Source organism: Lepidochelys olivacea, assembly GCF_965140295.1.
Source record: "Lepidochelys olivacea isolate rLepOli2 genome assembly, chromosome: 10".
In the NCBI taxonomy this organism is placed as follows: Eukaryota; Metazoa; Chordata; order Testudines; family Cheloniidae; genus Lepidochelys; species Lepidochelys olivacea.
The window spans coordinates 31,190,599-31,217,394 of record NC_140420.1 but is presented as its reverse complement, the minus strand read 5'-3'; the positions used below and the strand labels follow the sequence as shown (position 1 = coordinate 31,217,394).

At 45.9% G+C, this 26,796-nt stretch overlaps 1 protein-coding gene across 3 annotated transcripts in view; it reads right to left on the bottom strand.

Annotated features, from left to right (window-relative positions):
- GSG1L (GSG1 like) overlaps nt 1–26,796 on the bottom strand; it is a 123,269-nt gene that overhangs the window by 76,042 nt on the left and 20,431 nt on the right. For all 3 annotated transcript variants that reach the window (XM_084641828.1, XM_084641830.1, XM_084641829.1), the window contains exon 2: nt 9,581–9,628. In XM_084641828.1, coding sequence (XP_084497954.1) covers nt 9,581–9,628 — 48 coding nt within the window. The remainder of the gene's footprint in view (nt 1–9,580; nt 9,629–26,796) is intronic.

The following is a 26,796-nucleotide window of genomic DNA, read 5'->3' as shown; positions in this document are numbered from 1 at the left end:
ATGTTAACTGGACACAGCCACATATATAATTAAGACATGAAAGGGGATCAGCATCTACAAACTAATCTGGTTATGCTGTTAAACTTCTAACAAGATATAGGTAAACACAGACAATCACTCTTGAAATTATTCCTACAAATGAATGAGTTGATGATTGCTAGTCTAGCACATCTCTTTGAAATGTACATACAAGTAGATTATCTTGATTAAAAATTGTAATGTCTCCTGTTAAATTGTTATGGGTCATACACAGGGTGGCCTGTCTGTCAGTGTCACATTGTCCCTGAGCAAGACACAGCGGTAGATCCATGATTTTATTGAAATCCCATGAACCACTGCAAAGCATTTAGCATAAGCTATACCAGAGTATTAACAAGCAGGCACTCTTCCCTGTGCATTACTTGCCCAGCACGACAGTGATAGTTCCTTGGCTGCATGAAAAGAAGAAGTGGGTGGGAAAGAGAGGGAGAGAAGAAGGATGGCATTGGTTTTAAATGGCCTTGAGTGGGGAAAGAATAGTTATGGTTGTGACAAAAACCCATCATCCCTCCCCCAGCACCCCCATGCCCATCTTTCCTTCCCCTTATGAATGGGAGCCGCATGGAAAGCGGGAGGGGGATGGTTGGGCGCTTGTGTGTGGGCCCGCCTAGGTCCAGGAAGGGAAAAGGTTGTTCAAGGAAAGTCAGAGTGGTCCATTCTCCTTGGGACCATTGCAAATATTATGTACCATTCCCAGTCCCTGGGCTCCATCACCGCACTGAGCCACTCTGCAGATGCTGGGAAAAGCATCTGCTCTCCAGTTCCATAGACACAATGCTGTGTCCCTTAACTGTGGAGAGGTGACTGGCTCGCAGTGTTAATCCAGAAGTTCAAGGGAGAAAATACACTTCCAGTGCATCTCTGTTTCCCTGTCCTTTTCAGTGCTGTTGGTTGTACACAGAGGCCAGAGTTTCTGGCAATGCAGGTGGAGTTGGTGGGGATTCTTTGTGGTTCTCTGTTCCTCTTCCATAGGAAATCAATCTGCTATCTTAGAATACAGTTTCCTCTCAAATTGCCACCCAGTCCTGTAAGCATAATTCAGCAAATTTTTGGAGTAGCAGAAATTTGAGCTGGTTCTTCAAATGTGCTTGGTCCACCTTCGTAGCTCCCCAAACCACTCCACCCAGCTGTATGTAGAGGAGTCACCATTAGCAAAAACATCTCTCTGGCACTGATGGCTGGGTGCCCTCCTCAGTCCTGGATAGCCACGTCTCTTTTCCATGCCAATGCTTTCAAAACTGCTGTGTTCTCCAAGTGATGGCCAGCCTTTAAAGAAGAAAACCCACACATTACCCCTGCAGGAACTGACCAGACCCCAACAGGACCCTTTGATGCACTGTACGTATTCCAACATTTGAATATAAGTAACACAGGTATATATTTACCCTCGGCTCCTTCCTCATGGGCTGCAAAAGTAGTCTGAAGAAAGGAGGCTGTAACAGCTGCACTCCTGGGCTGCTTAAAACTATCAATATTGTGGCCTTCAGGCCTACGTTATGGGGGGCATTTCTTAGGTTCCGTCAAAGGAGAAATGAAATATAATGCTAGCCATCTGTTTGACTCAGCAGACCATTCCGATACCAACAGGGAACCCATTCCCCTGGGAAGTCAGAAGCGGCACTGCAGAGACAGCAGACAAAGAATCCAAAGGACTCTGGAGGACCTGCTTGTTGGCATACAGAGAAGGAGTCAAGAGCAGCTGGACTTTCTTAGGGCAAGGGAGGATCAGGCTTTTAGATAGGATGAGGCATTCCTATAAAAGGAGAGACAGCCCAGGCAATGGGAGCGTGCACTCATGCAGTGCCTACTCCGGCGGGTGGTAGAATGCTTTCGGGGCCCATCCACTGCTTTTGCTGCTGCTCCTCTCCTGGAAGAGGCAGAGCCTCTCACTTCTATCCTCCTCCCTTGGATGACCAGGGTGCCAGGCTGCCGCTGAGGCAGTGAATTCCAACCCCCACCCACCAGGGAGGAGAATGCTGGACACCAGGCACAAGATACTCTGCCGGCATCTGAAACCCCTCTCAGGGGAACTCCCCGGAGCATGGAGACAATGGGCTCCATCCTGTCCCTGTAGCCCAGCCTGGGATCAGCCCCCAAACCCCCTACAGAGAGTCCCTGTTAGTCCCCCTGCACATAATCCATAGTTGTCCCCTTCTACCTGCCCTTTATCATAGAATCTCAGGGTTGGAAGGGACCTCAGGAGGTCATCTAGTCCAACCCCCTGCTCAAAGCAGGGCCAATCCCCAATTTTTGCCCCAGATCTCTAAATGGCCCCCTCAAGGATTGAACTCACAACCCTGGGTTTAGCAGGCCAGTGCTCAAACCACTGAGCTATCCCTTCCTCCAGGGGGAGGGGAAGAGCAAGAAGACATTTCCACAGACATTAACGTTTGCCCATACCTCTGGGATTTTTTTTCTTTTTTGGTTCATTTGTTCCTGTTTTAAAAAAAAATTTGCTATGTGTATGTAAGTAAAAATTTCTATTCACTTCCCTTGTGTGCGCATCTTGTTTTCGGAGTATAATCAACATGATACTTCCCAGAGGCTGGGAAGAGGGTAGCAGAATTCACAGCTCATGAAAATTCATGCTACTCTGAAAACCACTCATGATGGTGATTTATTAAAAATCTGGTACCACGGAACTGCAAACAATTTCATCCCTGCACCAAACCCTTCCAGCCCCCCTACTCATGAATTTGCTACCTTGACAACAAAGTAAGCTGTGATATAACTGTTGCATCCAAAGCACCACAATGAAAACCAGAAGAGAATTTAGTGGACACATCTTTATGTCTTTGTTAATAATTTGTGATAATACAGTGACAGGAAACAAAAGTAAAATAACAGAAGATATGTGACGCTGAGCGGTGCTTTTACAACTCGTGTGTAGACTTCACTATTGATATAGCCTGGTAGACCGCCCCAATAGTTGACTTCCCAAATTGGCTTACAACAGACTGGTAGCTGTCAGATGTTGCCAGATTCCAAAGGGTGATAGCCACCTGCTTCTGTACTATGGGTTTGCAAAAAGTGAGAGGACTGGCCCTGGAGGGTTGGGGCAAGCACCTTGCACAAGTCCATGAATTTCTGCTTTCTCATTCAGAAGTTCTTCATCCTCCTCGGTGTCCAAGACAACGTGGACCCACCACACCATGCTGATTCTCCGGGGCCAGAAGCGGCAATCTACCTGCGAACATACCATTGCAATCCCGGCATTGAAAACATCTGTTCAATGGGACCAAAGTGGATTTTCATTCCTCTTCTGGGTCAGCCATCTTCACCATCTGAAATCTTTCTGGACTGATTCTGTCCAGTAACCAGTACTGCACTGCATGAACATTTGTCCCACAAGCAGGAGCAGAACGACATCATCATAGACTTGTTCCATGGCTCCAACACATTTTGGCAGAAGGGAGAGATGACAGAGAGGTGCCGTTGTCAAATGCATGAAGATATAGTTCCAGCAATGTGAAGCAAGGCAGTTCCTAGAATGTCTCCTGTAACGCACAGAACTCTGGGATACTGCTCCTGAAACGTTACCATGAACATTGTGTACCGAACAGATGCAGGGTGGATGAGGGCACTCAACAGTGCACAGCATATACTCATGCCCAGCACAGCATCTGTGGCCATGTGGTGTGGTGTAGTGGGGCAGCTGCCCCACTCCAGCAGAACAGGGGTTAAAAGCAGCCCTGGAGAGGGCTGCGGCTGGGATAAAAGGAATGAGAGAGAGTAGCTGATCACAGGTGTGACCAACTCAATCAGGGCCCAGGTGGCCATGATAAAAGGGCTGGAGGGCTAGGAGCTGGAGGAGTCTCACCCTAGCCCTGGAGGGGGAAAGGCTAGCTGCCTGGGAGCAAGGGACCTGAAGCAGAGCAGTGCTGAGGAAGGGCAAAGGAAGCTGGGGAGCTCCAGCCTGGTCAACCCCCAGGCTGCAGGCCTTGTTGAAGGCCTATGAAAGGTACTGGGGCTGCAGAGGGGCAGCCCGGAGGTGGGCAAGGGCAGCAGATCCTACCCCCTTGCCAATGATGAGTGGCTATTATAGACTGCAATCTGCCCCAGGGAAAGGAGGCTAGATGATGACTGGCAGTAGCCACTGAGGCAAGGTGGGCTTAGAGGGTTGGGGGTTCCCCTGGGAGGGGAGACCAGAGCATGGGGGCACTGTGGTGGGGCAGCACCCTGAGGTAAAGGGCACCAGGGTCTGGGAGGGACATGTGGGGGGCTTGAGGCAGGCGAGACACTGGCCAGCAGAGGGCACTCTGAGGCTGGAAAAGAGCTAATACCCAAATGACCAGCAGGAGGCGCTGCACCGGTGAGTCTTCAGCTGTTACCATGCAGGTACAGAGTACATGCTCTAGCAGTACATGGACAAGTAACTGTGTACACTTGAAAGTGCAGTCATAGCCTAAGAGGCACAGGAAGTGACTCTGGGTGAGGGTCCAGAAGACAGTGAGCTCTGGAGAGACTGTGAAGCCTCTATTTCATTTTAAATATCATACTTTTCCTTTTATTATTTTTGTCTTTTTTCATTAGCTGCAAGATGCCCTAGCCGCCTTTTTATTTTCAGAGAGAGCAAAAAGCCCACATGTGGAAGATGCCGGAAAGAGAAGTGTCCCAGATGTTAACGGCTCTAAATATTGTCTCATAAAGATACTCAGAATGTCTTCTGTGCCTAAACGACTTGAGACTGTCCTCTGTAATGACTGTCTAGTAAATAAGATTTATTAAACTTCTGCTTAGTAATGGTGTTCTGTTAAAGTATGTATTATATCTGTGGCAGGGGAAGAAAGGGTCAGCCCCCTACATAAGAACTGACATCTAAGAAGGAAGCTGTATAATTGACTGAAGTTGTGGTTAAGATGATAAGCATTTGGTTTCATCGTTAACCAGGTGCAAATGATACATTTGATTTAATTTTTGGTAAAATTAGCTAGTTAGGATTTATAACCAAATGGGCAGCCACCTTCTTGTGCCGCCTCTTAGAGTTTATATAGCACTGATTATATTTTTAATACTAATTTGGTGATTTCATTCCCACCTAATATTGAGATTCACTTGTTTGATTTCTGGATTTGATTCTATTTTGATAGTTTTATTCTTAGTTTAGTATTAATAATAGCTTAGCTATGGAGATATGTTTCCTTGATTTTTTTTTTTTTTAGTTCATTTAAAAATCTTAAGTTTATAAAATAGAAACTGATCCAGACAACTCCAACTTCTTCCTTTCTGGGGGTGCTTGACCCCTACTCCACCCCAACCTTGCTCCTCTCCCTCCCCCCCAGCGCCTCCTGCATGCCACTTAACAGCTGATCTACAGTGGGCAGGAGGTGCTGGGGGGTGCTGATGGTGGGTCCTGAGCACCCACCATTTGTCCACCCCACCCCACCCCCATTGGTGCCTATGGATCCAGAGTCACATCTCTTTCAATAAGCAACATGTGTCCAGAACCTTTGAGGGCCTGGGTGGAGACTAGCCAGTCAACCTAAAAGCGTGATAAGCTCTCCCTACTGTGTCTGTCGTTTTCACCTGTGAAAGGCATCCAGTGCTTTCTATTGGGTGCTCATCATCTGTCCAAGTTCCTGCCATACCTCCCCCAGGTCAGCGAACACCTTAGCAGTCTGACCACTGCAGATACTGGTTGGTACTAGAAATCCCCACAGCAACAATACAGATCAAAAAGTTAGTGGTTAAATAATAGTCCTAAAACGTTATGATGTAAAGGAACCTGTAACTATTCAATGTGAAGCCAGTGAACGCAGCATTATTACAGACTGGCCAGCCTGTGGCATTTGCCTTGTCTAGGATTATCTCCGACAGCAAAGCTGTGCTCAAACACAGAAAGAATGCCTAGCCATTATGTTTACATACATCAAGTTTGACCAGTGTGTCCTGGGACATGATCATAGCCACGTAGACACAGACAACAAACCTTTGGGATTCATCTTCAAACACCCTTTGCTGCAAAATATCTTCAAAGAATGTTAATGAACATTCAAATCTCATTGCTTGGACATAGACTACAAAGGAGGTCTCTGATGTTCATTGCAGACTTGGTCCTGCTTTGAGCAGGGGGTTGGACTAGATGACCTCCTGAGGTCCCTTCCAACCCTGATATTCTATGACTTTGTCCAGCAGGGCCATTAAGAACTTGAACATACCAAAAAGGCAGAATTCCTTTCTATGACAAGTAGCTTCTGCAGATACAAAGACCTACCCAAACAGCTGCTGTACTTCCAGCACTCAGACAAGTCACGTACTTTGCTCCCAGAGCCAGAACCCAGGAATCCTGCTACCTAGTATTCTAGGGCCAGTTTGCAGTTATCTAACCCAGCGATGAAGTGCATGCTCTAGCTCCTTTTATGGACTGCTCTGCAGAGAAGTTAAAAGCATGCTTTCCTTTATTTTCCCCGTTCCCCCTCCTCCAGTACCCCAGTTACTCCTAGACCTGGGGTAATTCAGGACTGTGTTATGCACCTGAGTGGTTCAAATCCAGCTGATGGTGGGACAGGCAGAAGTATATGTAAATTAGTGTGAGGACCGCAGGGAAAGCAGTTTAAATCATGTTATATTACAGAAGAACAGTCATACTGGCTCAAGACAATAGGCCAGATAGCCCCGTCACCTATCTTCCAACAGTAGCCAGTACCAGAGGCTTCAGAGGGAATGAACAGAACAGGGCAGTTGCCAAATGATCCATCCCTGTCATCTAATCCCAGTTTCTGGCAGTCAGACATTTAGGGAGACCCAGAGCATGGGGCTGCATCCCTGATCATCTTGCCTAGTAGCCATTGATGGATCTGTCCTCCATTAATTTATCTAATTCCTTGTTGAACCCAGTTATATTTTTGTCCTTCACATCATCCCTTGGCAACACGTTCCACAGGTTCACTGTGCATTGTGTGAAGTACTTCCTTAGGTTTAAAACCTGCTGCCTATTCATTTCATTGGATGACTCTTGTGTGATGTGAAGGGGTAAATAACACTTCCTTATTCACTTTCTCCACACCAGTCATGATTTTATAGACCTCTATCACATCCCCTCTTCAGTATCTTTTCCAAGATGAACAGCCCCAGTCTTTTTAATCTCTCTTCATACGGAAGCTGTTCCATGGCTCTAATGATTGTTTATTGCCCTTCTCTGTGCCTTTTCCAGTTCTAAGACCTCGTTTCTGAGATGGGAGGGGACGAGAACTGCACACAGTATTCAAGCTGTGGGTGGCTGTATATAGCGGCATTATGATGGGAAAGGGACAGATAAAACAAACTAATGGCTCCTAACAGTGTTCGCTATTTTGCTTGCCACTGCACATTGTGCAGATGACGTTTTCAGAGAACTATCCACAGTGACTCCTCGATCTTTCTTGAGTGATGACAGCTAATTTAGACCCCATCATTTTGTATGGATAGTTGGGATTATGTTTTCCAATGTGAATTACTTTTCATGTAACAGGACTGAATTTCATCTATTTTGTTGCATCCCTTTGTAATTCTTCAGTCTGTTTTGGACTTAACTGTCTTGAGTAATTTTGTGTCATCTGCAAACTTTGCAACCTCACTGTTTACCCCTTTTTCTAGATCACTTATGAATATGTTGAATCGCACAGGCCTCAGTACAGCTCCTCCCTTCCCCCCCCCCCCGCCAAAGCTATTTATTTCTCTCCACTGTGAAAACTGTCCTTTTATTCCTACCCTTTGTCTCCTGTCTTTTAACAAGTTACTGATTAAGGAGAGGATCTTCCTTCTTATTCCATTACTACCCACTTTGCTTAAGAGTCCAAGTATACAATATCAACTTGATCACACTTGTCCATGTGCTTTTTGCCCCCTCAAAGAATTCTAATAGGTTGGTGAACCATGAATTCCCTTTACAAAAGCTGTGTAGATTCTGCCAACATATTGTGTTCATCTGCATGTCTGATAATTCTGTTTTTTGTTTTTTTACTATCGTTTCAACCAATTTGCCTGGTACTGAAGTCAGGCTTACTGGCCTGTAATTGCAAGGATCGCCTCTGGAACCTTTTCAAAAAATTGGTGTAACATGAGTTATCTGCCACTCATCTGGGACAGAGGCTGATTTAAATGATAAGTTACATACCGCAGTCAGTAGTTCTCCAGTGTCTTATTTGAATTCCTTCAGAACTCTTGGGTGAATACCATCTGGGCCTGGTGCCTTATTACTGTTTAAGTTATCAATTTGTTCCAAAACCTCCTCTACCGACCCCTCAAATGAGACATTTCCTTAGATTTGTCACCTAAATAGAATGGCTCAGGGGTGGGAATCTCCCTCAATATCCTCTGCAGAGTAGACTGATGCAAAGAATTAATTTAGCTGCTCCACAATGGCCTTGTCTTCCTTGCATGCTCCTTTAGCACCTCAATAGACCGGGACCCCCCTGACTGCTGGGCAGGCTTCCTGCTTCTGAAGTACTTAAAATAATTTTGCTGTTAGTGTGTGTCTTTTGCTAGTTGCTCTTCAAATTCTTTTTTTGATCTGCCCAATTATACTTTTACACCTGACTTGTGACTGTTTGTTTGTTTCTTTCTATTTTCCTCAGAAGAATTTTACTTCCAATTTTTAAAAGATGACCTTTTGTCTCGAACCACCTCTTTTTTTACTCTGTTTAGCAATGGCAGCATTTTTTTGGTCTTGTTGCTCTTTTTTTTTATTATTATTATTTGGGGTATACATATAACTTGAGCCTCTATTAGGGTGTGTTTAAAAAGTTTCCCTGCAGCTTGCTGGGATTTCACTTTTGTGAACATTCCTTTTAATATCCAATTAACTAGCTGCCTCAGTTTTCTGAAGTTCCCCTTTTTTTTTTTTTTTTTTTAACTTTAATGCTTCTGTGGTGGGTTTGTATTTCCCCACAGCAATATTACATTTAATTACATTATGATCTATTAATCCACTATTAATGAGTGGTTCAGCTATATTCACCAGCTGGAGAAGGTGATTTTGAAATCCTGAAGAAATTGACAAACCAGAACTCCATATGTCAGGTTGAACAAGATCTTTACAGCCAGTCCCTTCTCAGTGCTGTTGGCTCATCTTTTTATTTCTCTGCCTCGCAAACAAACAAGCAAACCTCCCACAACCAATATTTAATGAACAATAATGCCTATGACACTGCTGCTTGCTCTGTATGCAAATCCTTCTGGCCTGTGAAAACAACACAAATGTGCTGCTCCTCTCCTCCATTGCTGGGGCTTAAGAAGTTGTTTCCGAGCTGTGGTTTATAGTTTGACTTACTGGACAGCACTGGGTTTCCTCAGGAGGAGATGGACCTGGAGAACACTACACAAGACCTTACAAAATTCCCACATAAGCACTTGCCTCACAGGTAGGGAAGGACTGATTGGATGTTCTTTCTCGCTTTATGTCCCACTTCCTTTCTTGTCTAGCTATCATATAATTTCTATTGTAAGAGCCTCTTGTATTTTTATGAGAATGCACCTTATGGCACTGAAGAAATATGAAAAAATAATAGTAATATCTGCAAAGGGGCAAGTGGGAAGAATCCTCAATTGTTATTTGTCTTACCTTTCTCAGAAGCCGGGGCAAGGTCAATAAAACTTCGACATTTTTCACCTTTAAAAGAAAAGGATTTATTTTAAGAGACAGAAGTTGATTTGGTTTTGCTTTGTCTTCTCTCGCTTCCAACGATGGGTACTGCAGTCACTCCCCCTTCAGGTGCTAACAGACCATGCACCGAGAGCTGGCTATTAATCTGCCAATCTTTCCCATCCACCATGCTCTGCTCCCACATGGTCTGACCCTCCAGCCTGTCTATATGGGGTTTCCTCACCCATATGAGCTCCCACATTCCCTTCCTCTCTTGGGAGTTGAGAACATGATTATGGAGAAGCAATTTACCTTTTGACTGCCAGGGTCCAGTTCTCCCCTCCTGCCCCACATGCTGCTGACAGACGGGGCACAGTCTGTGATGCATCTGTTCAGGATCTGTAAGGTCTTCTGTTGTACCCCTGCTGCAATGGCCACTATGCAATGCACTGCAGGGGCACAGAATCACTGGTCACAGACCTGCCCTGGCATCTGGTGCTCCAACCAGGGTGGTGCAGAGCCTCCCTGTGGCAGGGGGTATTCCAAGGAAGGTGGAGGGGTGTTTTACACCTGTCCTGTGGTCCCTTTGCACCAGCCTAGCTCTCTGTCTGCCTTAGTTACTCAACCCCTTCTGCTCAGAGCAAGCCTCCCAGAAGTAGTGACTGGAGGATCCTGGTCAATCCTAGCACACACCTCCGCTAATGCCAGTGAAGCAGAATTGGTGATAACAATGATGGGGCATTTTTTGCAGAAAAAGCTCATGTAAAAAAAGGCCAATGATGCATGAAATTGACCTAGCAACAAAAGTCATTTTCCCCTTTTCACTGTACCTGGAAACACTCAAATGTGCTGGTAAGGGAGCATCAGTAAACCATTGGAAATGGTGAAAGAGGAGAAACTGGAAGATACAATGAGGACCTTGCCTGCTCTGCTCTACCTGTCGTACAGCCAGCATACACCAGGATCCTAGCTACACTGCCACCTTCCTACCCGATTCCTTTCTGCTGAGGGCTCTGCTTAGTATCTTACAGACAGTCACAGACCCAGAGTCGTCCTTGCACTGGCACCAGCATAGAAACCTACGTGAGGCTGCAGGGCTCAACATGGCTCCTGAGGTCAGCCCTAGAGTCTGCCCAACTTTGTGCCTCAAAGGGAGCTAGTAGCAGCAGCATGAGCAGTACTGGGGGGTAGTGCCTAGCAGCCCAGTCAGAGAAGGATTGGACCCCATTCTGCGCACACAGAGTTTACCGTCTGAGTCTAAGAAAAGAATGGCCGGTAGGTTCAGACACACAGGCAGAGGAGGACAAGGGAGCAGCGAGACGCCAACTATGATCACAGTGACAAGCAGCAGTCACAGTACACAAGTAGCCTGGCCTAGCCCTTGTTTTGTAGCCCTCATAGCAGAGGAGCTTTAAAGAGGGATTTGAAGGAGCAGTGAGGTGGCTTTGTAAACAGGGAGCTCAACCCAGGCCTTTGGGGGTGGCATGATAGAAGAAAACTGGACTAAGAAGCACTCAAGAGTGGCTTCCTTTGCAGAGTGGAGCTGAGGGTCGACAGCTCGACCACATTTAAGAGATGATAGGTGGGTGGGATAGGTCAAGAAAGATATATTTGGAAGAAAAAAAAAGTAGTTTGTTTTTGAGGCAGTGGAGAAGGCGGAAGCCAGTGGAGGGATGTGTGGAGAGCAGGGATGTGGTTGGAGTGAGGAGGCTGAAAAATGAACTTTGCAGTAGCCTTTTGGATGGAGGTAAGTGGGCCAAGATTACATTAGTCCAGGCTACGGAACAGGATGTTGCAGTAGTCACACCATGACATGAAGAGGGCCTTGGTGAAAGTTCTAGCTGTGCAGATGGAGAGGAAAGGCTGGGTCTCAGAGATGTTGGGCAGGAAGATTTAGACATGACCTGAGTTGATTGGTCTAGAACAGGTGTGGACAAACTACAGCTGCAGGCCGCATCCGGCCCATCAGATCTTTTAATCCAGCCCTCGAGCTCCTGCTGGGGCGCAGGGTCAGGGGCTTGCCCCGCTCCATGCATGCTGTGGCTCCGCACAACTCCCGGAAGCAGTAGCAAGTCCCCCCTCCAGCTCCTACCCGTAGAGGCAGCCAGGGGGCTCTGCACACTGCCCCTGCCCCTGCCCCAAGCGCTGGCTCTGCAGCTCCCGTTAGCTGGGAACCGTGGCCAATGGGAGCTGCAGATGGGGCAGCGCACAGAGCCGCCTGGCTGGCGCTGCACCTCCACACAGGAGCCGGATGGGGGACATGCTGCTGCTTCCGGGAGCTGCTTGAGGTAAGTGCCACCTGGAGCCTGCACCTCTAACCCCCTCCCAACACTGTGCCCCAGCCCTGATCCCCCTCCCGCCCTTCAAACCCCTCAATCCCGGTCCGGAGCACCCTCCTGCACCCCAAACCCCTCATCCCCAGCTCCACCCCAGAGCCCACACCCCCAATTGGAGCCCTCACCCCCCCACAGCCCAACCCCCTGCCCCAGCCCAGAGCCCCCTCACACACCCTGAATCCCTAATTTCTGGCCCCACCATGGAACCCGCACACCCCAACCCCCTGCCTCAGCCCAGAGTTCCCTCCCACACTGCAAACCCCTCTGCTCCACCCCCTGCCAATAGCCCCCTCCTGCACCTCTAAACCCCATCCCTGGCCCCACCCCAGAGCCCACACCCACAGCCAGAGCCCTCACCCCCTCCCACACCTCAACGCCCAATTTCGTGAGCATTCATGGCCCACCATACAATTTCCATATCCAGATGTGGCTCTCGGGCCAAAAAGTTTGCCAACCCCTGGTCTAGAAAGAGGGCTGAGTTGAAGATGACACCCTGATTATGGGCCTGAGTGGCAGAGAGGATGGTGAAGTTGTCCAGGCAGAGTGAGAAAGGAGAAGGATGGGAGACGTTTAAGAGCTCAGTTTTGACCAGTTTGAGTTTAAGCTGACAGCTGGACATCCATGAGGAGATGTCAGAGAGAGAGGCCAAGATTTGGTTTAGAGAGAAGGAGACAGGTACAGAGAAGAGGTGGATCTACGAGTCAATGTAAAGATGGTAGCTGAAGCTTTGTTTTTGAATGAGATCACCAAGCTGCAAAAGGAAAGGGGTATGCAGAGGATATGGATCCTCATGAGACCTGCATAGAAAGTTGAAGTGAGGAGGAGGAGAAATTAGGGTGACCATATTTCCCAAAGGGAAAATAGGACAGTGTCCATATGGGGCTGGTCCAAGCTTCCCCCCACCTCCCCGTAGGGCTGGCCCCAGCAGCTTACCCCCAAGGTGCCCCCCAAGACTGTCACTGGTCACTCGAACCCTGCCGGCCCCCTGCTTGAGGCGGTCTCTGGTCACTGGAACACTGCCTGCCTCCCTACACACTGGAACTCTTCCTCCCCTGCCTCCAGCCCAACCTCCCCCTTGCACAGGGCTGGCATCTCCACTCACCCCCTACACGTTTCTCCGCACTGCACCTCACTTTTTTGACAAAAATGCCCTCTTTTGCCAAAAAAGTCGGGAAGGGTACTGGCCAACATGGGACCTATGGTCACCCTAAGAGGAATCCTCCAGATGACATGCTGAAGGAGCAGCTGAAGAGGTAGGAGGAAAACCAGGGGAGGAAGCGGTCATAAAAGCCAAGAAAGGTCAAGATTTCAAGAAAGAGAGCGTGGTCCATGAGATCAAAGGCAGCTAACAGTTGAGGAGGAGGAGGATGGAGCACTGGTCTTGAGACATGGTAAGGAAGAGGTTGTTCAAGTTGTTGGCAAAAGCCATTTTAAAAGTAAAAGTGAAACTATGCAACTCTGTCACTCTAACTTATCCAAACATGAGAAAACTCTATAGTAAAAAGAGGGAAAAAAAGGGAAAATCAAAACTCTTACAGACCACTCATTCAAACCCCTAGACATTTCTCATTCTGTTGCATTAGTAGCAAAAACAGACCAAGGAAAAAGGGGGAGAAGGAGGGAAAAAATGCACTCACGCTTCCCCTCCTCTTTTCTAGTACAAAAGTGGGGAGGGGTGAGTGGAAAAGTGTCTTAAAATGTACGTTCTCCCACTTTTTTTGTTGTTTGCCATCTTTTCCAGTGGAGAAAAAAGGGTGAGGGGAGTGAAAACCTGAGACAAGATTGGAATTTTGCAATAAATTTGAAACAAAAAAGTCAAAAATATGAAAAAGGTGTTTCATAATTTTTCATTTAAAATGTTTTTGACAAATAATTTTTACGAACAAATATTTTATCTGAAAAAAATATTATTGATGAAAAAAACTTTTCTTTGAAAAAATGTCAAACAGCTCCATACAGGTCATTTTGCTAGGCAAAGGAATAGTTATCAAAGTTGCATAGATGCTCGAGGTGGAAATGCCACGTTGGGTCACAGAGCCCATCTCCCAGAGGCCAGAGGACTGCTTCCAGAACAGAAATTTGAACAGAAAAAGTCATTCCAGCAAACCATAAGAACGGCTATAATGGGTCAGACCAAAGGTCCATCTAAGCCCCGTATCCAGTCTTCCAACAGTGGCCAATGCCACGTGCCCCAGAGGGAATGAAGAGAACAGGTAATCATCAAGTGATCCATCCTGTCGCCCATTCCCAGCTTCTGCTCATCAGAGGCTAGTGTGACAAAGTCAGGGTATGTCTACACTACGAAATTAGGTCGAATTTATAGAAGTCGGTTTTGTAGAAAGCGGTTTTATACAGTTGAGCGTGTGTGTCTCCACACAAGTGCTCTAAGTGCATGTAGTCGGAGGAGTGTGTCCACAGTACCGAGGCTCAGTCTGGACGGCTGCAAGAGGGTCCTGATATTGGGTTCCGGGAAGTGGGCAGGCACAAGAAAGGAAGTGGGTGCAAATGGGGACAGTCGCCAGCTGGGCGTATGCCCTGGGGGCCAGGAGAGGGACACCCACAGAGCTGGTGGAGGGAATAACAGGGAGAGGAGGGAGGGACACCGTGGCCGATGGCAGAGCCGCGGCAGAGCGGGCAGCCCTTACCATGGAGGGCTTAGCCTTCTTGGCGGGGCCTTTGCCCTTCTTATTCCCCTGGCCCCTCCTGCCAGCTGGGAGAGGGGCTCCTCTAGAGTTGGAGGGGACAAGGGGCATGGCAGCAACGGAGTCCGCCCCTGTGTTTGCTGCTGCCAGTGCCCTAGCAGGGCTGATGACAGGTGGTCCGGCAGCAGCAGTTGAGATGGGGACCACAGAGGGGGACGGGAGAAAAGGCGAAGGAGGTGTGGCAGGGTCAACCTGAGGGGCCCCCACCCACCTCATTCCCCGCCATGGTCAATGGGGACGGGAATGAACCAGGTGGGGGGGGGCGAAGGGAAGGGTCGACCGCTTCTCCCCACTAGGCAGCAGGCGGAAGAGGAGGGTGCCAAGAGGGGGGGGGCATGGGGGCACCTCTCAAGACAGGGAAGGAGGGGGCTATCACTGACACAAGGTGAGACTACCGGCTCCTCCAGCTGCACTGGGGAAAAGGGAAGGACTATATCATCATTGGGGGAGCAGTGAACAGTAAGTTCAACAGAAAGGGGCTCAAGAGCATGGGGGGGGCCACCTCCACCCTGCCTCCCTTAGCTGTTCATACATTGGATTTCTACAACATTTCTGAAGGCAAAGCCTGAGCCCCACTACCACCCCTGGTTACAAAAGCAGGCTGCTGCCACTGCAATTTTGCTAGTGTCTCTCACAAAGAGCCACTGCCACTGGATCAGGGATTCTGCCTGTCACACTCATTTATCGCTGTAAATGAAAACAGATTCCACATTTGCTACTTCAGCTACAGGAAAAGGCTTGTTGTTTCTGGAAGGGAAGCTTATCTCAGGGCTGGGAGATGGGTGTTTGACCTTTCTTCTTTAGGCAGCCACAGAGATAAGATGATTTCACTCCTCTGAAGCACCCACCCACCAAACCAATTAACTGTCTCTTTGAATGTGATGTACCCTGAGGGGACCAATAGTATGGCTAGTAAGTGATCCCGAGATGGCATGCCTGTCCTAGCTAATAGAGAAGAGTCCATTTCAGCCTAACATTACATAATTAACGTACAGACAGCTGAAAGGTACCGAGTGAAGGTTTTGAGTCATTTTCTTTCAATTTTAACTACTCTAGTAAATACACTGAGACCAAAAATGCAATACTAATAGAAGAAAACAGCAAAATGCTGCAGAGACCCCAAAAATTACTGTGGGGTTTAACAACGATAATTAATTAGCTACACAAGCCATAGTAAAATGTTAACACTTTCAGTGTCCTAGGATTCTGAGTAGAATGCAAAGTATCAGAATGACAGCTGTTCTAGAATAACAAGCTACTATTATACTGCTATTGCTCTGATTTCTTATATTTACTTCCTATAATTCTAAAACCATCCTGAATAAGAAAAAGAGAAAAAACAAGATTAAAGAATTATGAAGAAAGGAAAACATGGTAAAATAATTGTTGATGAAACACAGACAAGGGATACTTGGAAAACAAAAAAACATATAAATCAGCCAGGGTGAGTAACAGGGATCTTTAGTATTAAGTGGACCAGATAACCAGGAGGATAAATTTAAAAAGAAAAATGTAAATGATAGTAATTTAAGAACATTGTACTAGATGTCCAAAGAGCCATAATCACAAAAGAAAGGTAAATCAGTTTTTAAAAAATCCTACTTTAGAGGGGAAGGTAAAGCAGCAAATGAGAAAATTAAAATATAACAAATAGAAAAGAAAGATGCTGATAACTTCTAATTTATATTAATTGTTAAGAAATGCAGACATTTGATAAGGGATGCTAAACGTATAGTGGAAAAAAAAATCCATGCTTGGTCAATGTAAGAACACAAAGGAATTTTTTAAAAATTATCAGGAACGAGGAATCTTAGCAATAGTGTACATCCATTACTAGACTGAGATGGTAAAATTGTAATGCTTGTCCAAACTTTTTCACTAGAGATCTTTTTTTTAAACTAATAATGTTTCCCCCCCCCCTTTTTTTAAATGAAACAGAAATCTTTACAAGAAATTTTCACTGAAATTTTGCAGGGTTTTATTAAACATTGGTTTTAAAACCTGGAAAATGGAAAATTTAGTTTTAAAGTTTCAAAAACTAACAAGTGTTTGGTTTTCAGTTTTGTGATGAAAGCACAAAAAGTTCAGTGAACATTTTAAACAAAAATTTAAAAAAATTGAAATTTTTGCAGGAAATAAATACAATTCCCAACTAGATCTATAAAGCTGTTAATACAGATGCAGAAAAGAAAAATGTTCAATAAATAGTTCCATCCTGTATTTGGAAAGAATTTGGATGAAGTATTCACATCATACAATGATGAAATATTTCCATTACAACAGTATCTAAGGAGGATGTTAAACAGCAGCTACTGAAATTAAACATTTTAAAATTTGCAGCTTTTGATATATTGCAGCCAAGAGACTTAAAAGAATTGGCCGAGGGACTCCATGGATTGTTAATGTTTAATAAAACTTGTTATAGGGGAGAAGTTCTAGTGGACTGGAAGAAAAAAAGATTAGTGTAGCTGTCGTAGCACACATAGTGGCAGTGGAGGCACATCTGATATGGACTGAGTACATACCCACCAAGTTTAGGCAGATTTGTACTTGGCACATGTCAGGTTTCCCTCCCCACTCTGAACTTTGGGGTACAGATGTGGGGACCCGCATGAAAGACCCCCTACGCTTATTTTTACCAGCTTAGGTTAAAACTTCCCCAAGGCACAAATCCCTTGTCCTTGGATGGACTGTATGCCGCCATCACCAAGTGAGTTAGACAAAGTGTCAAGGTTCCTCCCCCACTCTGAACTCTAGGGTACAGATGTGGGGACCTGCATGAAAACCTCCTAAGCCTACTTTTACCAGCTTAGGTTAAAACTTCCCCAAGGTACAAATTAATTTTATCCTTTGTCCTTGGAATATCCACTGCCATCACCAAACTCTAACTGTGTTTACTGGGAAACGCAGTTTGGACACGTCTTTTCCCCCAAAATCCTCCCAACCCTTGCACCCCACTTCCTGGGAAAGGTTTGGTAAAAATCCTCACCAATTTGCATAGGTGACCACAGACCCAAAACCTTGGATCTGAGAACAATGAAAAAGCTTTCAGTTTTCTTACAAGAAGACTTTTAATAGAAATAGAAGTAAATAGAAATAAAGGAATCATTTCTGTAAAATCAGGATGGTAGATACCTTACGGGGTAATTAGATTCAAAACATAGAGAATCCCTCTAGGCAAAACCTTAAGTTACAAAAAAGACACACAGACAGAAATAGTCATTCTATTCAGCACAATTCTTTTCTCAGCCATTTAAAGAAATCATAATCTAACACATACCTAGCTAGATTACTTACTAAAAGTTCTAAGACTCCATTCCTGGTCTATCCCTGGCAAAAGCAGCGTACTGACAGACCACAGACACAGACCCTTTGTTTCTCTCCCTCCTCTCAGCTTTTGAAAGTATCTTGTCTCCTCATTGGTCATTTTGGTCAGGTGCCAGCGAGGTTACTTTTAGCTTCTTAACCCTTTACAGATGAGAGGATTTTTCCTCTGGCCAGGAGGGATTTCAAAGGGGTTTCCCTTCCCTTTATATTTATGACACAAAGATTTAGGGAAAGAACCACTTGGAGTTCCTATTCCCCCAAAATATCCCCCCAAACCCCTACACCCCCTTTCTTCTGGAGGCTTGAGAATAATATTCTCACCAATTGGTACAGGTGAGCACAGACCAAACCCTTGGGTCTTTAGGACACAGAAAATCAATCAGGGTCTTAAAAGAAGAATTTTATTAAAAAACGTAAAAGAATCACCTCTGTAAAATTAAGATGGAAGGTAATTTTACAGGGAAAAATAAAAAGATTTAAGACACAGAGAATTCCCCTCTAGGCTTAGTTTCAAAGTTACAAAAACAGGAATAAACCTCCCTCCAGCATAGGGAAAATGCACAAGCTAAAGCAAAAGATAATCTGACGCCTTTCCCAACTTTACTTACTATTTTAGTAATTCTGGATGCTTTTTCAGGCAGGTTCTTCAGAGATGTTTTATTTTTTCTGCCCCTGGTCTCTCCCTCTCTCTCTCTCTCTCTAACTGAGAGAACACACAAACAAAGAGCACAAACAAAGCCTTTCCCCCCACCCCCCGAGATTTGAAAGTATCTTCCTTTCCCATTGGTCCTTGAGGTCAGGTGCCAACTAGGTTATTTGAGCTTCTTAACCCCTTACAGGTAACCTCTGGCCAGGAGGGATTTTATATTACTGCATACATAAAGGTTGTTACCCTTCCCTTTATGTTTATGACACGCCCCCCCAAATCACAGATAGTGGTGGACAGCCTGTTCCACACTGGCTGTGATTTCTTTCCAGATTTTTAGGAGAAAACGGCGTTAATGAGACACATGCAACTTCAGATATACTACTGATTATATAAAAACTAACAATATTTTCCACATTTTAAGGACAATTTTAACCAGTTTATTTTGGGAAACTTTTACCGGAGAGCGCATTAGCCACCTTATTAGAAGCTTCTGAAATGTGTTGTATTTTCAAATCAAAATTTTGGAGAGCTAAACTTCACTGAAGAAGTTTTTTGTTATTTTTTTTTTGACAATATGAAGCCACTTCAGTGCAGCATGGTCGATTTGCAGGTGGAAATGCCGTCTCCAAATGTATGGGCGTAGCTTTTCCAGAGGGTACACAATGGCATAACGTTCCCTTTTGTTGATTGACCAGTGGCTTTCCCTCTCAGACAGTTTTTTGCTGAGAAACATGACAGGATGGAACTCTTGATCTAGTCCTTCCAAATGCTTGGATGCATTTGTGGTTACTAGGAAAGGTTTGTCAAAGTTTCGAGCCCTTAGCACAGGGTCAGACATGAGTGTCGCTTTAGGCTGGTTAAACGCCTTTTGACACTTTTTAGTCCACTGAATTGCATTTGGCTGTTTCTTTTTGGTTAGGTCTGTTAGTGGGGCAGCGATTTGGCTGTAGTACGGTACATATCGCCTGTAATATCTGGCCAAGTCTAAGAAGGCTTGGACCTGTTTTTTTCCACTTTGGGACAGGCCAGTTTTGGATAGCATTTACTTTGGCCTGAAGGGCGTTGATAGTTTCTTGACCCACCTGGTGTTCAAGGCAAGTTACTTTGTTTAGGCCTATTTGACACTTTTTAGCCTTAACAGTTAGTTCTGCCTCCCTTATGCGCTCAAAGACTTTTTGGAGATGCTCCAGGTGTTCTGCCCATGAGTCAGAAAAGATGGCAACGTCGTCAAGATAGGCGACTACATATTTTCCCAATTTCACTAGGAGACTATCTATAAGTTTTTGGAAGGTGGTGGGTGCATTTTGCAGCCCGAAAGGGAGAACATTAAATTCATACAGCCCGACATGGGTGATGAAGGAGGACCTTTCCGTGGCAGATTCATTTAGCGGTACTTGCCAGTACCCCTTGGTTAAGTTTAAGGTAGAGATGAACTGGGCATGTCCCAGTTTCTCCAATAGCTTATCTGTGCGTGGCATTGGATAGTTGTTTGGGCAAGTCACAGCATTTAGCTTACAGTAGTCCATGCAAAAGCGTATTTCCCCATCCAGTTTGGGAACTAGAACCACTGGAGATGCCCATGCACTGTTAGAGGGATGGATTACACCCATCTGTAACATGTCCTGGATTTCCTGTTCTATAGCAGTTTTGGCTTGAGGAGCCACCCAGTATGGTTGGGCTCTAATTGGGCAAGCATTACCTGTGTCAATGGAGTGGTATGCCCGTTTGATCTGGCCTGGGGTGGCTAAGAACACTGGTGCAAAGCTAGTGCACAGCTCCAGGATCTGCTGGCGCTGCATACGTCAGAGGGTCATTGAGAGGTTCACCTCTTCCACGCCACCGTCACTTTTTTCTTTGTAGTGGACACCTGCAGGCCACTTAGTGTCATATCCTCCCTGGGCTGTAAACTGACAAACCTTTAATTCTCTGGAATAAAAGGGCTTTAGAGAATTAAGATGGTACACTTTAGGTTTGAGGTGGGAGATGCGAGAGTGAGCTGTAGCTCACGAAAGCCCATGCTCAAATAAATTGGTTAGTCTCTAAGGTGCCACAAATACTCCTTTTCTTTTAGCAGCTTACAGGCGCTCTTGGACCATGAATGGCCCTTTCCATGATGCTTCCATCTTATGGACCTGGAGCGCCTTCAAGACCATGACCTGGTCCCCTACTTTAAAGGAATGCTCTTTGGCATGTTTATTATACCAGGCCTTTTGCTCTTTCTGAGCATCTTTTAGGTTTTCTTTAGCAAGGGCTAAAGAGGTTCGGAGCGCAGTTTGTAGGTTGGTTACAAAGTCCAGAATGTTTGTTCCTGGAGAAGGCGTAAAACCCTTCCCTTGCTGCTTTACCAACTGTAGTGGCCCCTTAACCTCGCGGCCATACACAAGTTCAACCCTAAACTGGGATGTGGTACAGCCCTGAAGGCAAAGAGCAACTGCTGCAACACTAGGTCCCAATAACTGGAGTGCTCATTTACGAATTTACGTATCATGGCCCCCAAAGTTCCATTAAACTTCTCCACCATGCCATTTGTTTGATGGTGGTAAGGGGTGGCAACCAAGTGGTTTACCCCATGAGCTTCCCAAAGGCTTTTCATGGTCCCTGCCAGGAAATTAGTTTCTGAATCCGTAAGGATGTCGGAGGGCCAACCTACGCTGGCAAATATGTCTGTTAATGCCTGGCACACACTTTTAGCTCTGGGGTTGCTTAGAGCTACTGCTTCTGGCCCTTGGGTGGCAAAATCCATGAAAGTCCGTATGTACTGCTTTCCTTTGGGTGTATTTTTTGGGAAAGGACCCAGAATATCCACAGCTACACACTGAAATGGAACCTCAATGATGGGGAGTGGCTGGAGAGGGTTTTTCCACTCTTTGGTACACCTCACAAGACCAGACATAGGTAGAAATGTCTTTGCCCATTTGCTCCCAGTGGAATGACCTCCCCAAATGGTCTTTGGTTCTGTTCACCCCGGCATGGCCACTATGATGATCGTGGGCTAAGCCCAAGAGCTTTACCCGGTACTTAGTTGGAACTACCAGCTGTCTCTGCAGATGCCAGTCCTCCTGGTGCCCACCAGAAAGAGTTTCCTTGTATAAAAGCCCCCTTTCTACAACAAACTGGGATCGATTAGAAGAGCTGAGAGGCGGTGGATTGCTCCGTGCCTCCGCCCAAGCTCTCTGGAAGCTTTCATCTGCTTCCTGTTCGGTCTGGAACTGTTCCCTTGATGCTGGAGACATCAGTTCCTCACGGGATGGTAGACCTGGGCTTGGTCCCTCGGGAAGTGATGCAGGGGATGGGGTTGCTTCCGGTGACTGTGAACCACTCTCCGCGGGTGCATTAGGTTGTGGTTCAGGCTCCGGCTGAGCCTCTTGCATAGGTGTATCTGCTGCTGCCAGTGCAGGCTCGTGGTGCCCTCTGGCATTGGAGTTGTAGACGGGGTTGCAAGCGCTGGACTCAGTGCTGGCAATGGTTCTGGTGCTGGTTGGTCTGCCAGTTCTGGTTCTGGAACTGACTCTGGCTGGGTCTCTGGGACTGGTTCAACTACTGCTGTTGCAGACGTTGGCAGGGGATCCGGTTATATCACCTCCATCTGGGTCTCTGGTAATACAGACTGGGCCCCAATGGAAGGCTCAGGAACAGGGATAGGTGTGATGGCTCACTTAGCTTGGCTGTGGGTGACCATTCCCACCCTCTTGGCTAGCTTCACATTGGTTGTCCAAGTCTTCCCGCAGCAGCATGGGAATGGGATAATCATCATAGACTGCAAAAGTCCACATTCCTGATCAGCCCTTGTACTGGACAGGCAACTTGGCTGTAGGCAAGTCAAAAGAGTTTGACTTGAAGGGTTGAATCGTCACTTGGACCTTTGGGTTGATTAAGTTGGGGTCCACTAAGGATTGGGGGATAGCTGACACCTGCGCTCCAGTGTCCCTCCACGCTGTAACCTTCTTCCCGCCCACACTCACAGTTTCCCTTCACTCTGAGGGTATCTGGGAGGCATCTGGGCCTGAGGACCTTTGGTGTGACCCCGTTGCAATGAACTGTCATGTGTTGGGGTTCTTGGGACAGTTGGCCTTCACATGCCCCAGCTCATTACATTTAAAACATTGCCCAGCTGACTGGTCAGTGGGGCAAAGTGGGTTGCTGGAGAATGGTGTGGTGGGATGATAAGGTGTCTGGGGTTTTCCTTGGGGTGTAGGTGGGGCCTTGGGCTGCCCCCGGTGGTATTGTGTGGTCTTGGGGTGCCCCTTCTGCTATCCACCCAAACTGTGACCAGGGTTGTTCCTCTGCTACGTCCACCCGTTTTGTTTAGATTTTCCCCTCCTCTTTGGCGGTTTGGGACTGTTCGTATTGATCAGCATAAGAAGCAAAACTTTCTGCCTAGTCCATTTTCTTATCCCATAACCACTGCTTTACATTATCACCGGTCATAGTCAGGAACTGCTCCTGTACAACCAAATCACACATTCCTTCAAAGCTAGTTACAGTCCTTCCTTTGACCCATTTATGGAACAGATCCTTCATCTGGTTTACATAAGCCACATTACTTAGTCCAGCCTCTCTTTTAAGGGCTCAAATTTTTACCCATAAATTTTAGGTGTAATTTGAAATTGTTTTAAAACCAAATCCTTAAATTTACCATAGTCAGAAGCATCTTCAATAGGCATCTTGTTGAATATGTCCAGAGCTCTTCCAGTCAATTTTGCTACCAGTGTGGTCATCTTGTGATCATCAGGAATTGCATGGAGGGTGCACAGTCTCTCAAAGGTGAGGAAATATTCAGAAATATTACTGGATTCATCATACTGCCGCCATAGTCGCTCCCATTTGTGGATTTTTGGGCAAGTGAAGCCAGCTGCTGAAGGGCTTCGTCGTTTCCACTCCATCACCTCCAGTTCATGCTTCTTCTCTTTTTCCCTCTCCTTCTCAGCGTGCTGCCTCTCCCTTTCCTGTGACTCCAGGGCTCTCTTGTGGGCAGCCTCCACCCTGGGTGATTATGCCTCCATAGCTCTCTTGTGGGCAGCCTCTTCTGCCTCCACAGCTCTCTTGTGGGCAGCCTCTTCTCTGGCTGTTTGTGCCTCCAACTTCAAGCGCCTTAAGGCCATCTGTCTATCATGTTCTTTTTGTCTTTCTTCAGCTTCAAATCTGGCTAATTCTAGTTTCTTTTGGACTTCGCTGTCCGTCATCCCAGCCTAGTCTAACCCAAGAGCTAAAAAAAACAAAAAAACCCTACTTGTGAATTCCCTTGCAGGAAGTTAACTACCCTGCCCTCAGGCAGAGAGAAAAACTCCAGCTTAAAAAAAAAGTGTCCCTTTAAAAAAACAGACAAAAAACAAACAAAAAAACCTCCCTGTTTTTCAAGCAGCCAAAAGCAGAAAAAAATCCTTTTAAACCCTTTGTGCTTCTGATTCAAAATGATTCAACCTTTGCCACCATGTCAGGTTTCCCTCCCCACTCTGAACTCTGGGGTACAGATGTGGGGACCCGCATGAAAGACCCCCTACGCTTATTTTTACCAGCTTAGGTTAAAACTTCCCCAAGGCACAAATCCCTTGTCCTTGGACGGACTGTATGCTGCCATCACCAAGTGAGTTAGACAAAGATTCAGGGAAAGGACCATTTGGAGTTCCTATTCCCCCAAAATATCCCCCCAAACCCCTACACCCCCTTTCCTGGGGAGGCTTGAGAATAATATCCTTACCAATTGGTACAGGTGAGCACAGACCAAACCCTTGGGTCTTTAGGACACTGAAAAGCAATCAGGTTCTTAAAAGAAGAATTTTATTAAAAAAAGTAAAAGAATCACCTCTGTAAAATTAAGATGGAAGGCAATTTTACAGGGAAAAATAAAAAGATTTAAGACACAGAGAATTCCCCTCTAGGCTTAGTTTCAAAGTTACAAAAACAGGAATAAACCTCCCTCCAGCACAGGGAAAATGCACAAGCTAAAACAAAAGATAATCTGATGCCTTTCCTAGCTTTACTTACTATTTTAGTAATTCTGGATGCTTTTTCAGGCAGGTTCTTAAGAGATGGGTTTTTTTCTGCCCTGGTCTCTCTCTCTCTACTTGAGAGAACACACAAACAAAGAGCACAAACAAAGCCTTTCCTCCCACCCCCAGATTTGAAAGTATCTTCCTTCCCCTTGGTCCTTGAGGTCTGCTGCCAACTAGGTTATTTGACAGGTTTCAGAGTAACAGCCATGTTAGTCTGTATTCGCAAAAAGAAAAGGAGTACTTGTGGCACCTTAGAAACTAACCAATTTATTTGAGTATAAGCTTTGTACTGGAAATGGCCCACCTTGATTATCACACACATTGTGAGGAGAGTGATCACTTTTGATAAGCTATTACCAACAGGAGAGTGGGTTTGTTGGGGAGGGTGGGGAGAAAACCTGGATTTGTGCTGGAAATGGCCCACCTTGATTGATTATCATACACATTGTAAGGAGAGTGATCACTTTAGATAAGCTATTACCAGCAGGAGAGTGGGGTGGGGGGAGAGAAAACCTTTTGTAGTGATAAACACCCATTTTTTCATGGTTTGTGTGTATAAAAACATCTTCTGTATTTTCCACAGTATGCATCCGATGAAGTGAGCTGTAGCTCACGAAAGCTTATGCTCAGATAAATTGGTTAGTCTCTAAGGTGCCACAAGTCCTCCTTTTCTTTTTAGGTTATTTGAGCTTCTTAACCCCTTACAGGTAACCTCTGGCCAGAAGGGATTTTATATTACTGCATACATAACTGTTGTTACTCTTCCCCTTATATTTATGACAGCACACGTCAGTCATGCCTCTGCCACCACCACCCATGCTACCATAGCTACACTGCTTTTTATACTCACGCTAGCTCAATCAGAGCTAGCGTGAGTATGTGTATGTGAGCAGGGCAATCGCATGCCTTGCTTGTAGCATGGACATACCCTAATGTCTCACCCTACGGCATTTTCTCCAGTCCTAGAATCATTTTCTCCTTTCTGCAAACTCCCCGATTTTTAGATTTTTAAAATGTGGACACCAGAACTGTTTGCAGGGTTCTAGTAGCAGTCTCACCGATGCCACATAAAATGGTAAAAGTCACTTCCCTACTCCTACTCATTACTCCCCTGTTTATACATCCACGGATCACATGAGCCATTTTTGCCACAGCGTCACACTGGCTGGTTCTGTTCAGTTGCTTGTCCACAGTGACCTCTAGATCCCTTTTCAGAATCACTGCTTTCGAGGATACAGTCCCCCATTCTGTAGGCATGGCCTGCCTTCCTTGTTCCTGGAGGTATAATTTTGCATTTGGCTCTATGAAAGCACATTTGTTTGAATAGGCACAGCTTACCAGGAGATGAAAACAACAGCTATGCTAGCAAAACTATTTTCACAGCTTTCCTGATGAACCAAGAAATTTAAAATGAGCAGCAGTTCCCTTATCCTCTCCCCTGGACTCCAGAAAGCAGAAATCACTGAGGATTTTAACAGCAGCTGTCCTGGGTAGCATTAGGAAAGTTACAGAGATGGGAAGAGCTAAACTTCTGCCTCACTTGCATGGTGGATTCAGACAGTCCTCTACGAACCAAGGTGGAATACAACATGTGCTGTAGGTGATCAGTACACATTAGAAATTGCTGAGTTCATCATCAGCACCTAGGCACCTCCTCTTTAAAGAGATGGAGCACAGCGTGGCCCTTTCCACAGACAGGCTCAAGGTTTGAGACATTCATCTCTCCTCATTTACCACTATGCAACTGCAGAGACTACCCACATCAGTTGGCGAATAAAACCCCAAAGCTCCAATCCCTTACAGAGGAAAAACCTTTCTCTAGCCTTTAGATCACAGCCTGTCACTTGCGCAGAGAGGTCTCCACGATACTAGGGAAAGAGCGCATTGCGAAAGCACATTCTGATCAACACTAGCTCTAGCCCAGTGCCCTCTCCCTGCTTCTCACAGCAGGATGAGAGGCATCCCCACTCCTTAGAGAGACCGAGAGCTGCTCCATATGCCGCTCACATGCTTGCAAGATGCTTCATCTCTTCAAACTTTGCCAAAACATCTTAATTGCTCATTGAAAATTTCCCTATTTTCCAAAAACTGTAAAGGTTTACATTCAAAAACAACAGGCAAAGGAAATAGGGTTTTGTGGGTTTGGGAGAGAAGGGTGCGCTTTGGTCACAGCTGTTAGGGGCAGGTC